The 13,282-nt window shown below is 35.0% G+C and overlaps 1 gene segment (V, D, J or C); it reads left to right on the top strand.

Annotated features, from left to right (window-relative positions):
- Window positions 1-379: 379 nt before the first annotated feature.
- On the top strand, window positions 380-12,575 carry LOC120524966. The segment is given in 5 exon segments: window positions 380-468; window positions 9,809-10,141; window positions 11,012-11,029; window positions 11,826-11,932; window positions 12,255-12,575. Coding segments are annotated over 5 exon segments (522 nt in total).
- Window positions 12,576-13,282: the final 707 nt, after the last annotated feature.

Here is a 13,282-nt window from a genome sequence, read left to right as displayed (position 1 = left end):
TGCTCATTTTTAAACGCAAGGTTTCCTAAACTTTAACACTTCTGAAAATGTTACACATTAAGATTCTTTATTTGAAGAGTTAAAGTGATTAATCGCATATCTGTAAATCACTGAAATTTAAAATATAAACTTAATATTAACTCTTTAAAAGTTCATTAGTTCTGATTTTTGCCGCTCCACCTGAGCACTGAATGGATAGCGTATACAGGATTGGCGAAAGCTTGTCGCAGTAATGCAACGTCTTTTAATGCTCATGTGAGCAATGTTATCAGTCAGTTGACTTGCTAATTGACAGACCCCTTAAACCGTCAGTATGGCGGATTAGGCATCAACTCATTGATTTCCTGTTAAATATGGGAACACTAATAAAGACCATTTAGAGCCTGTAAGCCAACGGGTGTCCGCCTGCCGCAGAGTGAATAGAGAAGATGTTTAAAACGTTAGATTTCGTAATGTTATGCTTGTGTCGTGAGTTTTTTTTTTTTTTATTATTAATTATGAATACCAAAGAAGTTAATAGTTTTATTTCGATATTTCTAAGCTGCTCAATTGCCAAATTTTGGAAAATATTGTTATCTTATTCCTGATGGCTCTGACGTTAATACCTCTTAACCAATGAAGATTGTGTGACTTATTAATAATGGTTTATTATTGTAGTTACTGTTGAGAAAAGCGCTATATAAATGCAAATTATTATTACTGCTACTTTATTGTTATTTTGCTATTGACTGATTCGTCGTTTTTTCCCCCCGTAAATAGATGTCGCTTGTCTGTCGGCAGTCAAAATTTCTCAAACTCCAAAGTTCACGGTTCTTCAAGTGGGACAGTCGGTGACGCTGGAATGTAACCAGGACGCTGCCTATAATTACATGCATTGGTACCGACAGCAATCCATAAAGGAGATGCAATTGTTTTTATTCACAACCGTCAAACTGGGAAGGTTGGAGACAGCTAATGACGTACCAGAAAGATTCAATGTACTAAGAAATTCTTCTCAGAATTGTTATTTAAGTATACAAGGTATTCAGACAACAGACGCCGGAGTTTACTTCTGTGCCTGCAGTAGACCCACACTGAATCACTATATGTTCCTTCTTTGTTAAGTGGTTCAAGAGTTCAAAACTACACTGAAAAAACTATAACCTCCATTCAACTTAAAATAATTAAGGTAATGATTCACAATATCTTCAATCTGATCCAATATAATTCTTTTTATCTTATTGAACCCACAGTTTTTAAATTGAGGCAAATCATTTAGAGTGATTGGGTGCAATTCACTTGTTTTATACTGAATTAAATCTATACTGCTCAAAAGAATTAAAGGAACACTTTTTAATCAGAGTATAGCATAAAGTCAATGAAACTTATGGGATATTAATCTGGTCAGTTAAGTAGCAGAGGGGGTTGTTAATCAGTTTCAGCTGCTGTGGTGTTAATGAAATTAACAACAGGTGCACTAGAGGGGCAACAATGAGATGACCCCCAAAACAGGAATGGTTTAACAGGTGGAGGCCACTTACATTTTTCCCTCCTCATCTTTTCTGACTGTTTCTTCACTAGTTTTGCATTTGGCTACAGTCAGTGTCACTACTGGTACCATGAGGCGATACCTGAACCCTACAGAGGTTGCACAGGTAGTCCAACTTCTCCAGGATGGCACATCAACACGTGTCATTGCCAGAAGGTTTGCTGTGTCTCCCTGCACAGTCTCAAGGGCATGGAGGAGATTCTAGGAGACAAGCAGTTACTCTAGGAGAGCTGGAGAGGGCCATAGAAGGTCCATAACCCATCAGCAGGACCAGTATCTGCTCCTTTGGGCAAGGAGGAACAGGATGAGCACTGCCAGAGCCCTACAAAATGACCTCCAGCAGGCCACTGGTGTGAATGTCTCTGACCAAACAACCAGAAAGACTTCATGAGGGTGACCCAAGGGCCCCATGTCCTCTAATGGGCCCTGAGCTCACTGCCCAGCAGCATGCAGCTCGATTGGCATTCACCATAGAATACCAGAATTGGCAGATGCACCACTGGTGCCCTGTGCTTTTTACAGATGAGAGCAGGTTCACCCTGAGCACGTGACAGAAGTGAAAGGGTCTGGAGAAGCCATGGAGAACATTATGATGCCTGTAACATCATTCAGCATGAGCAGTTTGGTGGTGGGTTAATGATTGTCTGGGGAGGCATATCCATGGAGGGTCACACAGACCGCTACAGGATTGACAAAGGCACCTTGGCTGCCATTAGGTATCAGGATGAAATCCTTGGACCCATTGTCAGACCCTATGCTGGTACAGTGGCTCCTGGTGCACGACCATTCCTGGCCTCATGTGGTGAGAGTATGCAGGCAGTTCCTGGAGGATGAAGGAATTGATACCATTGACTGGCCACCACACTTTCCTGACCTAAATCCAATAGAACACCTCTGGGACATTATGTTTTGGTCCATCCAATGCCACCAGGAGCTTAGTGATGCCCTGGTCCAGATCTGGGAAGAGATCCCCCACAACACCATCTGTCATCTCATTAGAAGCATGCACCAATGTTGTCAGGCATGTATACAAGAACACAGGGGCCATACAAAGTGCTGCGTACAATTTTGAGTTGCTGCAATTAAATTTTGGCAAAATGGACTAGCCTGCCACATAATTTTTCACTCTGATTTTTGGGGCGTCTTTGAATTCAGGGCTCTGTAGGTTGATCATTTTCATTTCCATCAAACGATGTGGCATCCTTTCGTTCCTAACACATCACCCAGTCTTTATCAGTATAGATATCCAGGAGGATTTCTTTTTCCCATTGAGATCTGATGTGTTTTCAAAGTGTTCCTTTAATTTTTTTGAGCAGTTTATTTTTTAAAATGGTTTATTGGTTATAACCTGTTTTTATGCTATTAGAAATATTATGAACATAACATATTCCAATGCTGTACTTTTAACATTTATTTAAAAATCTAGTGCAAATACACAAGCATTTTGCAGTGCACACGGGGAAAGTGTTCTTCTTTTTTGGCAGTTGGAAAGCCAGCACGCTGGAAAGTTCAACCAGAAGAATATACAAAGGGCCCCTCCTACAGCACATGAACAACCGAAAATATTAGGTTAACTGAAACAGGATTTTTACGTTTATTCCTTCAACCATAACTTACTTTGGTACAAACACATTTTTTTTTTACATTGATCGAGATGTGAAACCAAATATTTCAAGCTACAACACTAAATGACTAATGTTAAGTTGCTTGAAAGAGAAAATTTACCTTGAATGAACAACATCCATGTTATACTTTTTTCAGTGTACAGTGCAGATAATGTTTACCATAAATAGTAAAATAATGCTTTTGTTATGCTAAGAGATTTCTGTCAAACAATGGCGTTATTTGATTAAATAAATAATTATTTCGATATTAATCTTTATTTAATTATATGCATTATATTACACAGCGTATTATATTACATAACGTATTGTCACAAGAATTTTCAGGAAAAAAAAACATGCCTCTTTTAAATCCGCAGACTTTACAGATGTGGCTATTCTTATGCCTGTTAGTTTTATTCCATCAAGAAAGCATAAAGTCAAACCACATCATAGTTTCTAATTCTCTATTGGAAGGTATTGATTCCTAAAATATGCGTCTGCTTGAAGACGTTGCAAGCGCAGTACCCTCATTTCTAACGTTTTATTAATTATTTACTTATCTATATGTGTATTTATTTTAGTTTACATTTTAAAGTCACATTTATTAAATATCGAATTTTCACACATCCGTCAAACATAAGCCAATATTACTAGTGGAAGAATGACAATTTTAACGTGGATACTTCAAATCTGAAAGCTTTTGACTGTTCTTGTTCTTCCATTGCCTTTTTTCATAGGCCTGAAATCTAAGAGGCCATTTCCGTATTTAAGTGATACAAAGCTGTATGGCGGATGTCTTATAGTTGCTTGTGGGCGGAACCGTGGTTTGCGCCGCTACTTCACAGTGCCCTGCAGTTCACGGATTTAAACTCAATCAACACAGTGCGTTGGAGTTTCAATCTTCTCCCCACGTCTGACTGGGTTTTCTCGATTTTCTTAAATTCCCTACTATTTGTTAAATTCTGCCATGAAGCAAGAACAAGACGAAATAATCGAACAAATAAGCTTTAAAAAATCACACCTCACGTACTTTAAACTTTTTGTTACGTTATACAAAGATTGTTTTACTTTTGCATCTACAAGTCTATTCTCTGTATTGAAAGAAACGCTTAGTGTAGGTTACCATATATCAAATAAACATATAATGTTTTTTTTTTTTTTCTTAATAAGGAAAATTTAAATGATTATGATTATCTTCATCGTAATCAGGAATGAAGAAAATGTTTTTTTTTTTGTGATTGCTGCATGGATACTGTGGTCAGGTTGGGTCTTTGCGGAGGGTAAACTCTTATATTGCTATACCTGTATATTACAATGAGAGTAACCTAACGTATAAAAAGAGATGAAATACTCCAGTGTTGAAAGAAGCATGCATGAAGAGATCTGCTAGTTGTGTTTCGTTTTTGTATGACACTCCAGTACTGTGGGGATGGGGGGACACCGTGGTACATTTCCATAGACCGCCTGTACAAAAACGTCACAATGACGGTTACTGTATATATGTAACTCAAAGAATATGAATGGAGCCTCAAAGGGAACCAATTACGTATCTTTTAGAGATCCCATATTAAGAAAATTAAGACCAGATAGAAAGTAAATAAATGAATAAATAACTGTGATATTGTTAATAAAAATATAAAGATTAATTCCTTAGTAAAACGGTTGTTTCCTCAAAGTTGCTACATCATTATAATGGCTCGTTGTATTACTTATAATATCCTATTCATGTCAGACGCTTCTTCTTTTTAAATTTCTTGTGTGTGTGTTAGAGGAGGGCTACTTTGACTTAATGATTCTTATAATATAGAACAGTGTATATATCTTAATCTTCTGTAAAAGCTCAATTTCCCTTTGGAAAAAAATATTTTCTATCTATCTATCTATCTATCTATCTATCTATCTATCTATCTATCTATCTATCGCGCCTTATGTATCCTTCGAAAGAAAATAAACGAAGGACGAAAAAAGTAACGTTTCTTTCTTTCTTTCTTTCTTTCTTTCTTTCTTTCTTTCTTTCTTTCTTTCTTTCTTTCTTTCTTTCTTTCAAGGAGTTACAAGTATTTACACACTGTTTCAACTTTATTTTTTTTTAAACAATGCCAACACATTTCAAAAGATGTCTTTTTTATTAAAAGTAAAAAAAGAGTATTAGAAGCTTTATAGCACATGTAGCTTCGAAGACTGCTGTACGTTTCAGTATGGCCCGTTAGCTCTGTGCTCTAACCAGCCTGCTTACTTTGGAAAAGGCACAAAACTGATCGTTCTTGGTAAGTTTTCTCAATTATGACATTTTTGTCGAATATTGGTCACACCGATTGTTTATTAGGATTGTTGGTATTGTTTAAGATCACATTGGTTAGTTGTATTTAAGTTTTAGCAAGGCTTTAACTCAACCTAACAAAGGCAGATCGTTGACAACCCTGCATGCATGAAAATGTAAGTAAATCGCGTTCCCTCTGCTAACTGAAGTTGGTTAAACTCGGCGTATACAGAAGCGAATGTACTATGTGCACTAGAGATTTTTCTTCAAATACTACGACACGAAGTAATATACTTTGGAAAAAGGACTAAACTGACTGTCTTGGTTAAACAAATGTTTATTTGTATATTAAATGAGAAAACTCCCAGACAAAGCAAATACTTAATGTAGAGCAGGATGCAGATAAGATTCAGTTTTGGTAAAGAGTTACAGAGCTGTGATCAAGTACTTCACCCTTGGTTTTTGGTCAAGGAACAAAGTTAACTGTACTAGGTAAGTTTCTTCTTTATTTATTGCGTGTATGTTTGATTGTTTGTTTGATTGTTCGTTCGGCTCCTATTTGTCAATCCATCATTTATAAAGGAAGTTTATTGCCGCCAAGGGCCGTCACAATGGCTAAGCGGTTAGCACTGGCTTTTCATACTTGTAAAATCCTGGTTTCGATCAACTCTCCGGTCAATGCCTATGTGGACTAATCTCCTGGTGTTTGTCTGGTTGTCTTCCAAGCTCTCTGTTCAGTTCATAGATAACCCTAAACTGGCTAAGTATGACAGTGCCCTGCGATATGCACGCCCGCTGTCCAGGACAAGCTATTCATTTTACAATGTTTTCTTTTTAATAAGAGAAAGAAAAATATGGGCATTTGAGCACGGAAATTACATGAAATTAAATAAATGTTGAAGTTACACCATTGCACATCTATGATGTTCCACAACATACGAGTTTTGCTAAAGTTAAGGTTCGCTGTGCTACTGGCAGTGTACTTTATTTTGGAAGTGGCACCAGACTAACTGTTCTAGGTAAGCAATATATTTGTATGAACAATAAACTAAATGAAAATTGTAGATGTGTTTAGTAAGTTCAAGTTTTCAAGTGTAAGCTTCGGGAGATTTGTATTGAGGTTTTTATATGTATTCCATCTAGGGTTTAATGTATAATTTTTGTTATACTGTTATGGTAATACATATATTCTGGTGTATTGGTAATAATACAGCATGCAGTAAGTCTTATTTAAATATAAACGAGAGAAAAGTAATTTAATTGTACGTCAGTGTTTGTCCTGCGGGTTCGTTTGACGAATGTGCGGTACTTAATGGAGTAAAACTTCTAATTTCATAAATATAAACCCGAGTTAAAGTGTTTCCCGAGAACAACGGCAAAATATTTGTATTTGTATTGACTGGCTATAAATTCCAATGTAAAGCATGCGCACATCACATTATGTTTAAAAAACCAATAAGTTAATTTTAGAAATTGAAAAATGTAGTATGATTCACAAATTATATATTTTTAAACAACTATTTTAATTTATATATTTTTAATTTACCAGCAGTTTATGTGTATTACTTTTCAAAACGCTACTTATGATTAGTTCGAATGCACATTTTAAGAACATCTGTAACATTTCAACATCGAATAATTTTCTCTATTTCCAATAAAAGGCAAAAAACGATAACATTCAGATTTCAAATTGCTGCTAAGCCTAGCAGCTAAGGGAATGGAAAACATTTTTCTTGGACAATAACAAACCAAATGAACTTAAAAAAATGTAGACAACACGTGCTGTTTCTTCAGTTCAGGAGATCAGTGAAACTTTTCTGAATGACCTTAATTCTTTAATCACATTTTTGTTAAAACATAATTAACAAAAACATAGTTATCCTGGTAACTTAACTGTTGGTTTTATCCGTGAAGTACCAAGGAAGACTGTAGTTTTAGGAGTTGGGGTTGTATTTGCTGACCATGAGTGAGACGTACGAGGGACGTTCAAAAAGTTTCCGAACTTTATTATTTTCGTTGGAAACGGTGAAGGTAGTAATTAGGCATTAAAAAGTTGGTACGACACTTGGAAAATTGCATCGCAAACGAAGGTGACTATGTAGAAAGTGATGTAATTTGTTTTTGAAATTCTTAATAAATGCAGTTAAAAAAAGTGCGGAAACGATTAGAACGTCCCTCGTATTAAATGCTGAACAGACATTTAAAAATCCACTGGATACATTACTATAACTTCCCTCGTAAATAATTATCTGTAATAGGCTTCACAGTAAATAATAAAGAACAGATTAACTCTAACATACACCATGGATTTAATTTGTTTTACTGGACTTATGAAGCGAAAATCCTTTTAAAATCATGACCCATTAGCATTTTACAAATCGGTTACTGTCTAATCATGGCTATTTACTGTATGGAGTCTTTTTACAGATCTAAATAAATAAAGGTCCTTTCTGAAACCTTTATGCGGATGGGTCTTTTGGAAACCACGTTGTGAAGAACCACTCTGCCACCTTTATTTTTAACAGTATATACGAGGCAGCGTGCGCACTCCAAAAAAATCTGAACAGTTAGGGCCAGGCAAGAAGTGGAAGAACACACTGGAAATCATTTTGTAATTTAGAAACAAATATCGTCGCGACTCAGGATTTATTTGCTTTTAACAGGTGTCTTTAACTGTAATGCTGTAAATTATCAGTGGCAGCTATTGGAGCTGGGCCGCGTGATGTCGCGGTAATTTGCGCTACTGCCATGAAAATGGCCTTCTATCTATCTATCTATCTATCTATCTATCTATCTATCTATCTATCTATCTATCTATCTTTGTTAATAATTATTAATTAATTTTTAATTTTAGACCGTTCACTTTGAACATGGATACAATAAAATCAATCTAAACCATATAATACTTAATAATTCACATTTTCTTCATGTCTATGTATGTCCCTCCTCATTAATTGTTAATATAAAATTGACCTTGAGTGAATGTATGGGACCATCATTGCTGCTTCCTGCCTTGTACCAAATACTGCTGGGATAGGCCCTGGCTCCCCACAACTGTGAAGCTGTTAAATAGGCTTAAGAATGTGGTTTCATAATATGTCATTATTTGACTGATGCCTTTATCTAAAGTTGCTTACCACATTTGAACAACGATTGGTTACATTTCTTTTGATGTTTCGAATTGCAGCACAGGCACAGTGTTTGTAGCAGGATTTGAACCCACAGGCATAGGGTCTGAAGTCCAAACCCTTAACCATTATGCCCCACTAACTGCCAATGGAATCATAAAAATAATAACAAACACTTATACTTCATTCTTCAGTCATTGCAGGCAAAATTCATTCATTGAAGAAAACATCCTTTAACAGACAGGTTTTTTTTTTTTTGGTTTAATGTTAAAAGATGTGAAACTTTCTAATGCTAAATATAAAGATATATACTGAATTGAAAATAGGAGAGGACTACCTAGTTGAATCCATCAGACCATTGTTGCTGCTTTAAAATAACATCTGCTATGCCTGTATTTAATCAGACTGACACAGCAGCAATGACAATGTTAATGTGATGAAGTGGCTTAGGCTTTGGACTTCAAACTTTAAGGTTGTGGGATCAAATCCTGCTGCTGATAGTGTGTGAACATGATTTGGTTGCTTCGTCTGTTAGTTCTCCAATTGTACTGTTTAAGTAAAATAAATGCAACCAAGTATATCTCAAGTATTGTAAATCACCCTGCATAACAGCATTAGCCAAATAAGTAAGATATAATGTATGTTAGAATAAAGACACCCTACACTACATCTATCAGTCACTGAGTGCTATTTTAGAAGACCTGGACAAAACCTTTTCTAATTTTAATAAAGATTAAAAACAAAGAACTATACTTTAAAATAAGGACTACCTCTAGTGCTTCTAGTTGTCAGTTATTGTTATTTAACAAGACACTAGATAAAGATTTCTTTATAAAGTTAAGTGACTCATAGATGGACGATGGATTGCATTTGGAGCCCCTGTTCTGAAGTGTCATTAAAATATATGGGATGTATATTGCCTCTGTGCTGCATATTTAGTACCTAGTCATTGACAGATCTTTTAAAATTACTGACCATTTGTTAAATTGCACATCTAATAAATATTTATAGAGTTATAACTGGTTTAATATATTATAAGTCATTACAGTTGACTGTCATGCAATAAGAGGGCAAAATCCAACTCCAGGATAAACAGGTTATGAAAACAAATATGAATGTTTAAGTGTAAAAATTGCTCAAACTGTGCAATTAAACCCTTGTAGATAAATGAGAAAATCCTTCAAATGTTGATGTGGAAAGGATTTAGATAAATGGGAATGATAAAATGTTTAAACTTTGAAGGCCAGTGCGGACCCTATAACAAAGTCTTCCCTGATTTTCTTTTTAGAAAAGGATGTCACAGAACCAACACTGGAAATCCTCAGTCCATCACAAAATGAACTTTGCAAAAGGAATCGGGTGACGCTAATTTGTCTAGCGACTGATTTTTATCCTGACCACATAACTATTACCTGGGATTTGCCACACCTGAACGAGCCAACAAGAATTAAAACTGACACCCCAGTGCTGAATGGCCACACAAAGTTGTATGGTGTCAGCAGCCGGTTAAGAGTGCCAAAAAGTGTCTGGTGCAACCCTGATAACAAGTTTACCTGCATTGTGACGTTTGGCATGGAAAATGGAACTGAGACTTACAGGAGATCTATACACGGATCACAAGGTATGACCAATAAATGAACATCTAAACTTTAAGATAAATGAAAGAGACTGACAGCAACATAACAATATTATATTACCATTCATTGCTAATTAAATACTAACCTGTTTTATATACAAACAAATCAACTTCAGAGAAACATATTCATGACATTGGCATTTGAAGTGATTGGGTCTAAGACAATGATGCATTTTTCTAATGTTATTAATGTAATTCAATTCACTTGGAGCCATTTATTCAACATCAGTCGCAAAGTAGAATGGGATGAATGTCTATTCGAGGGCGTAAACATAGGCACTAATACTGAGATGATTTATCGGTCTTATTTAATTTAAGGGGAGACTCTTGGAGGAAACTGAGGAACCTGAAATAAACTCAACAAGAAAATAAATTATAATTTACACAAATTGACGATCTTTAAGGTTGTGGAGTCAATCATGGTAACACATAAAATATTCACATACAGTAGACTTGAAATACATACCACAATTTATGTATCCTGCATAGTAATTGGGCATAATGTCCCCTAATGTTGTCAGCTCCTCTCTCTCTCTCTGTATGGCCACAAGAATTATAATATCCAGTGTACACTTTTCCAGGTTGCCATATGGCCCAGCTTCCATTTTGAATACAGCTGGCTTTTATAGTCTGCCTAAAAAAACACATTCATTATTGGCCTACGATTGGTGTTAATTGAGGCCTGGACTGCCCCAGACTCCCCATAGCTCAGTAATGGAGCTAACTAGCCATCTATTACACATATTTTTATTACACTTTCTAAGTTTGTCATTGCAAAATTTCTTCTAAAATGTTCTTTGCAAAACTCAGGTCTAATATACCAATCAATTCCTTCTCCCTTTTCCTGTTTTTCAGATTGTGTCAAGAAGACTGGTATGTATTCATGTAACAGATACAGTACACTACATTAACAGATTTATTGTATTTTTTGTACTTATGTAGGTCTGGTTGTATATGAGGCCTATATTATATGATTGTTTACAGTGATTTTCTGTTTAGTTTCTTGTACAAGAAAGACTAAGTTACAATAGTTATGCGTGTTAATTGTTTAAAATGTTCATCTTATTTCATGGATGAGTTCACCTGCTTTATCATGACAAGTAAAGAAAAATTAGTTTACAGAGCTGTATAAATCTAAATAGGGTTGATGATAAGCTGTAACTGTTTAGGTGCTTTTTTAAATCCTGTATTTACTGTTCTGTTTTATTGAGGCATCGTTTTCATGGTGGCTCATTTGGTATTGCTGCTGCCACATGAATCCAGAGGCCTGGGTTGGAATCTTGCAACCAATGGTATCCTGTGCAGAGTTTGCATGTAGTCTGTATGCCTTTCTGGGTTTCCCTTTGGGTACTCTGGTTTTCTTTCCACATCCTCAAATGTGTGATTCCGGATAGGCCTGATGTGCACATGAGTGAATATGTAAGAGTGTGATGGACTGGTCACCTGTTCACATTTGTTTCCTGACCTGCATCCAGTGCTACTAGGATAGGCTCCAGTACTTTGGTAATGCAGAATTGGATTAAGCACATTTTATAATGCTATGTATTATATATTTATTAAAACATTAACAACCCCACCAAGCTATCTGCTTAAAATCAGCTTTATAATTTCATTTTGTTGTTCTCACACAACTGTAGCTGTAAATATATGCTTTTATATTTTTTCTTAGAATTAGTGAAGAAAAACAACAACACTGCAAAATTTGTATATCTGATGTTTTTCGGAAAAAGTGTGCTTTATGGATTTCTAATTAGTGTTTTTATGTGGAAAATGAAGGTAAGTAACATTACTGTCGGCATGGAAATATACCAGACATTCTTATGTTGAAAATAATGTTTCAATTACACTTAAATATAGAGTTTATAAAGTAGAAAATGCACACTAAAGCATACTTTTAAAATAATAATACAAATACACGTACAGTTATCTTTTGCTTTGTTGTTTCTGAGTATTATTATAATGTTCATTGTCTTGCTTTGACTGCATGTCTAACAGTTTCAGGCATATGTTTTTGTGATAAATACATAATTATGTCTTTTGTGGCTAAAAAAACTCATTTTCAAAATGAGTCTCAATGCATTTTTGTTTTATTTTGCAGCCACACTCTAAAGATTCAAGATGATAAATGAGGAAAATAAGAAACCTGAAATTGTTTTTCTCTTTCTTTTTTGAATATTCACTATAAAACATAAGTTGTATGTTGTATGAATTATTGATTTTTTTTTTCTGCACTATTAGTTGATTTAGCTTTTTCTGTCCTGCATGTCATTCATTAAAGTCTTATTTCAAGACAAAGTTGTTTCTGTTTTTAATGTAGCAAAACGTTTAATAAGCATTGTGATGTAATGTTCAGTTATTGGGGTTAAAACTATTGTTATATCATGCATAGTAATAAATTTTATTAAAACGTCTTAAAATACGTTTCTTGTATGTGTTGGTTGCATGTCTTACTATTATGTTGAAAACAGATATATATATATAGACTTCAGACCCAGACAAAACAATATAGACATCCATATTATACTTAAATAGCACTTTATTATGCTCAAAACTAGCCAAGCAGGGATATTCAAAGAAAGGAGCATAAAATATTAATTATTCAAAATTAAATAAACAAATAATCCATTTTATGCCTGTGCGTTTCAGAGTAAACAATGTTAGATGCAGACTGACTTCTGGGTTGCCTTGTCCACTTCTCACCCATCCTTCATCACAGTAAGCCTTCATCCCAACTGACTTTCCAATGTAAGGTTTTATGAGGTCCAGCAATTTGTTATTTCATGTATGGCCCATGTGGAAGAAATGAGATTCACTATTAGTTTATGGAGTTTATGACAAAAATAACAGCAACATTTATTTATATATCTTTATAACAGCATGTAGCTCAAAGCTCAAAAACTTACAATAATAAAAGTAAAGGCGAAAGAGATTATTCCCAAACAAAAGTGTATATAAAATTAAATAATTAAATTAAGGTAGTTTGTCTCTAATGGTTGCAATAGCAAAAATCACTGTCTGACTTGATAACATATTGTATGCCTTGTTCAGATGACGAGGGAGCAGAGGAATATAAAAAATACAAAAACTGCAGCAGGATGCTAGAGAAAAAAAAAGCTTTAGTGGTTT

The sequence above is a fragment of the Polypterus senegalus genome, chromosome 3, assembly GCF_016835505.1.
Source record: "Polypterus senegalus isolate Bchr_013 chromosome 3, ASM1683550v1, whole genome shotgun sequence".
Lineage (NCBI taxonomy): Eukaryota > Metazoa > Chordata > Cladistia > Polypteriformes > Polypteridae > Polypterus > Polypterus senegalus.
The sequence above is the reverse complement of the archived record's forward strand: the minus strand, read 5'-3'. Positions and strand labels throughout refer to the sequence as shown.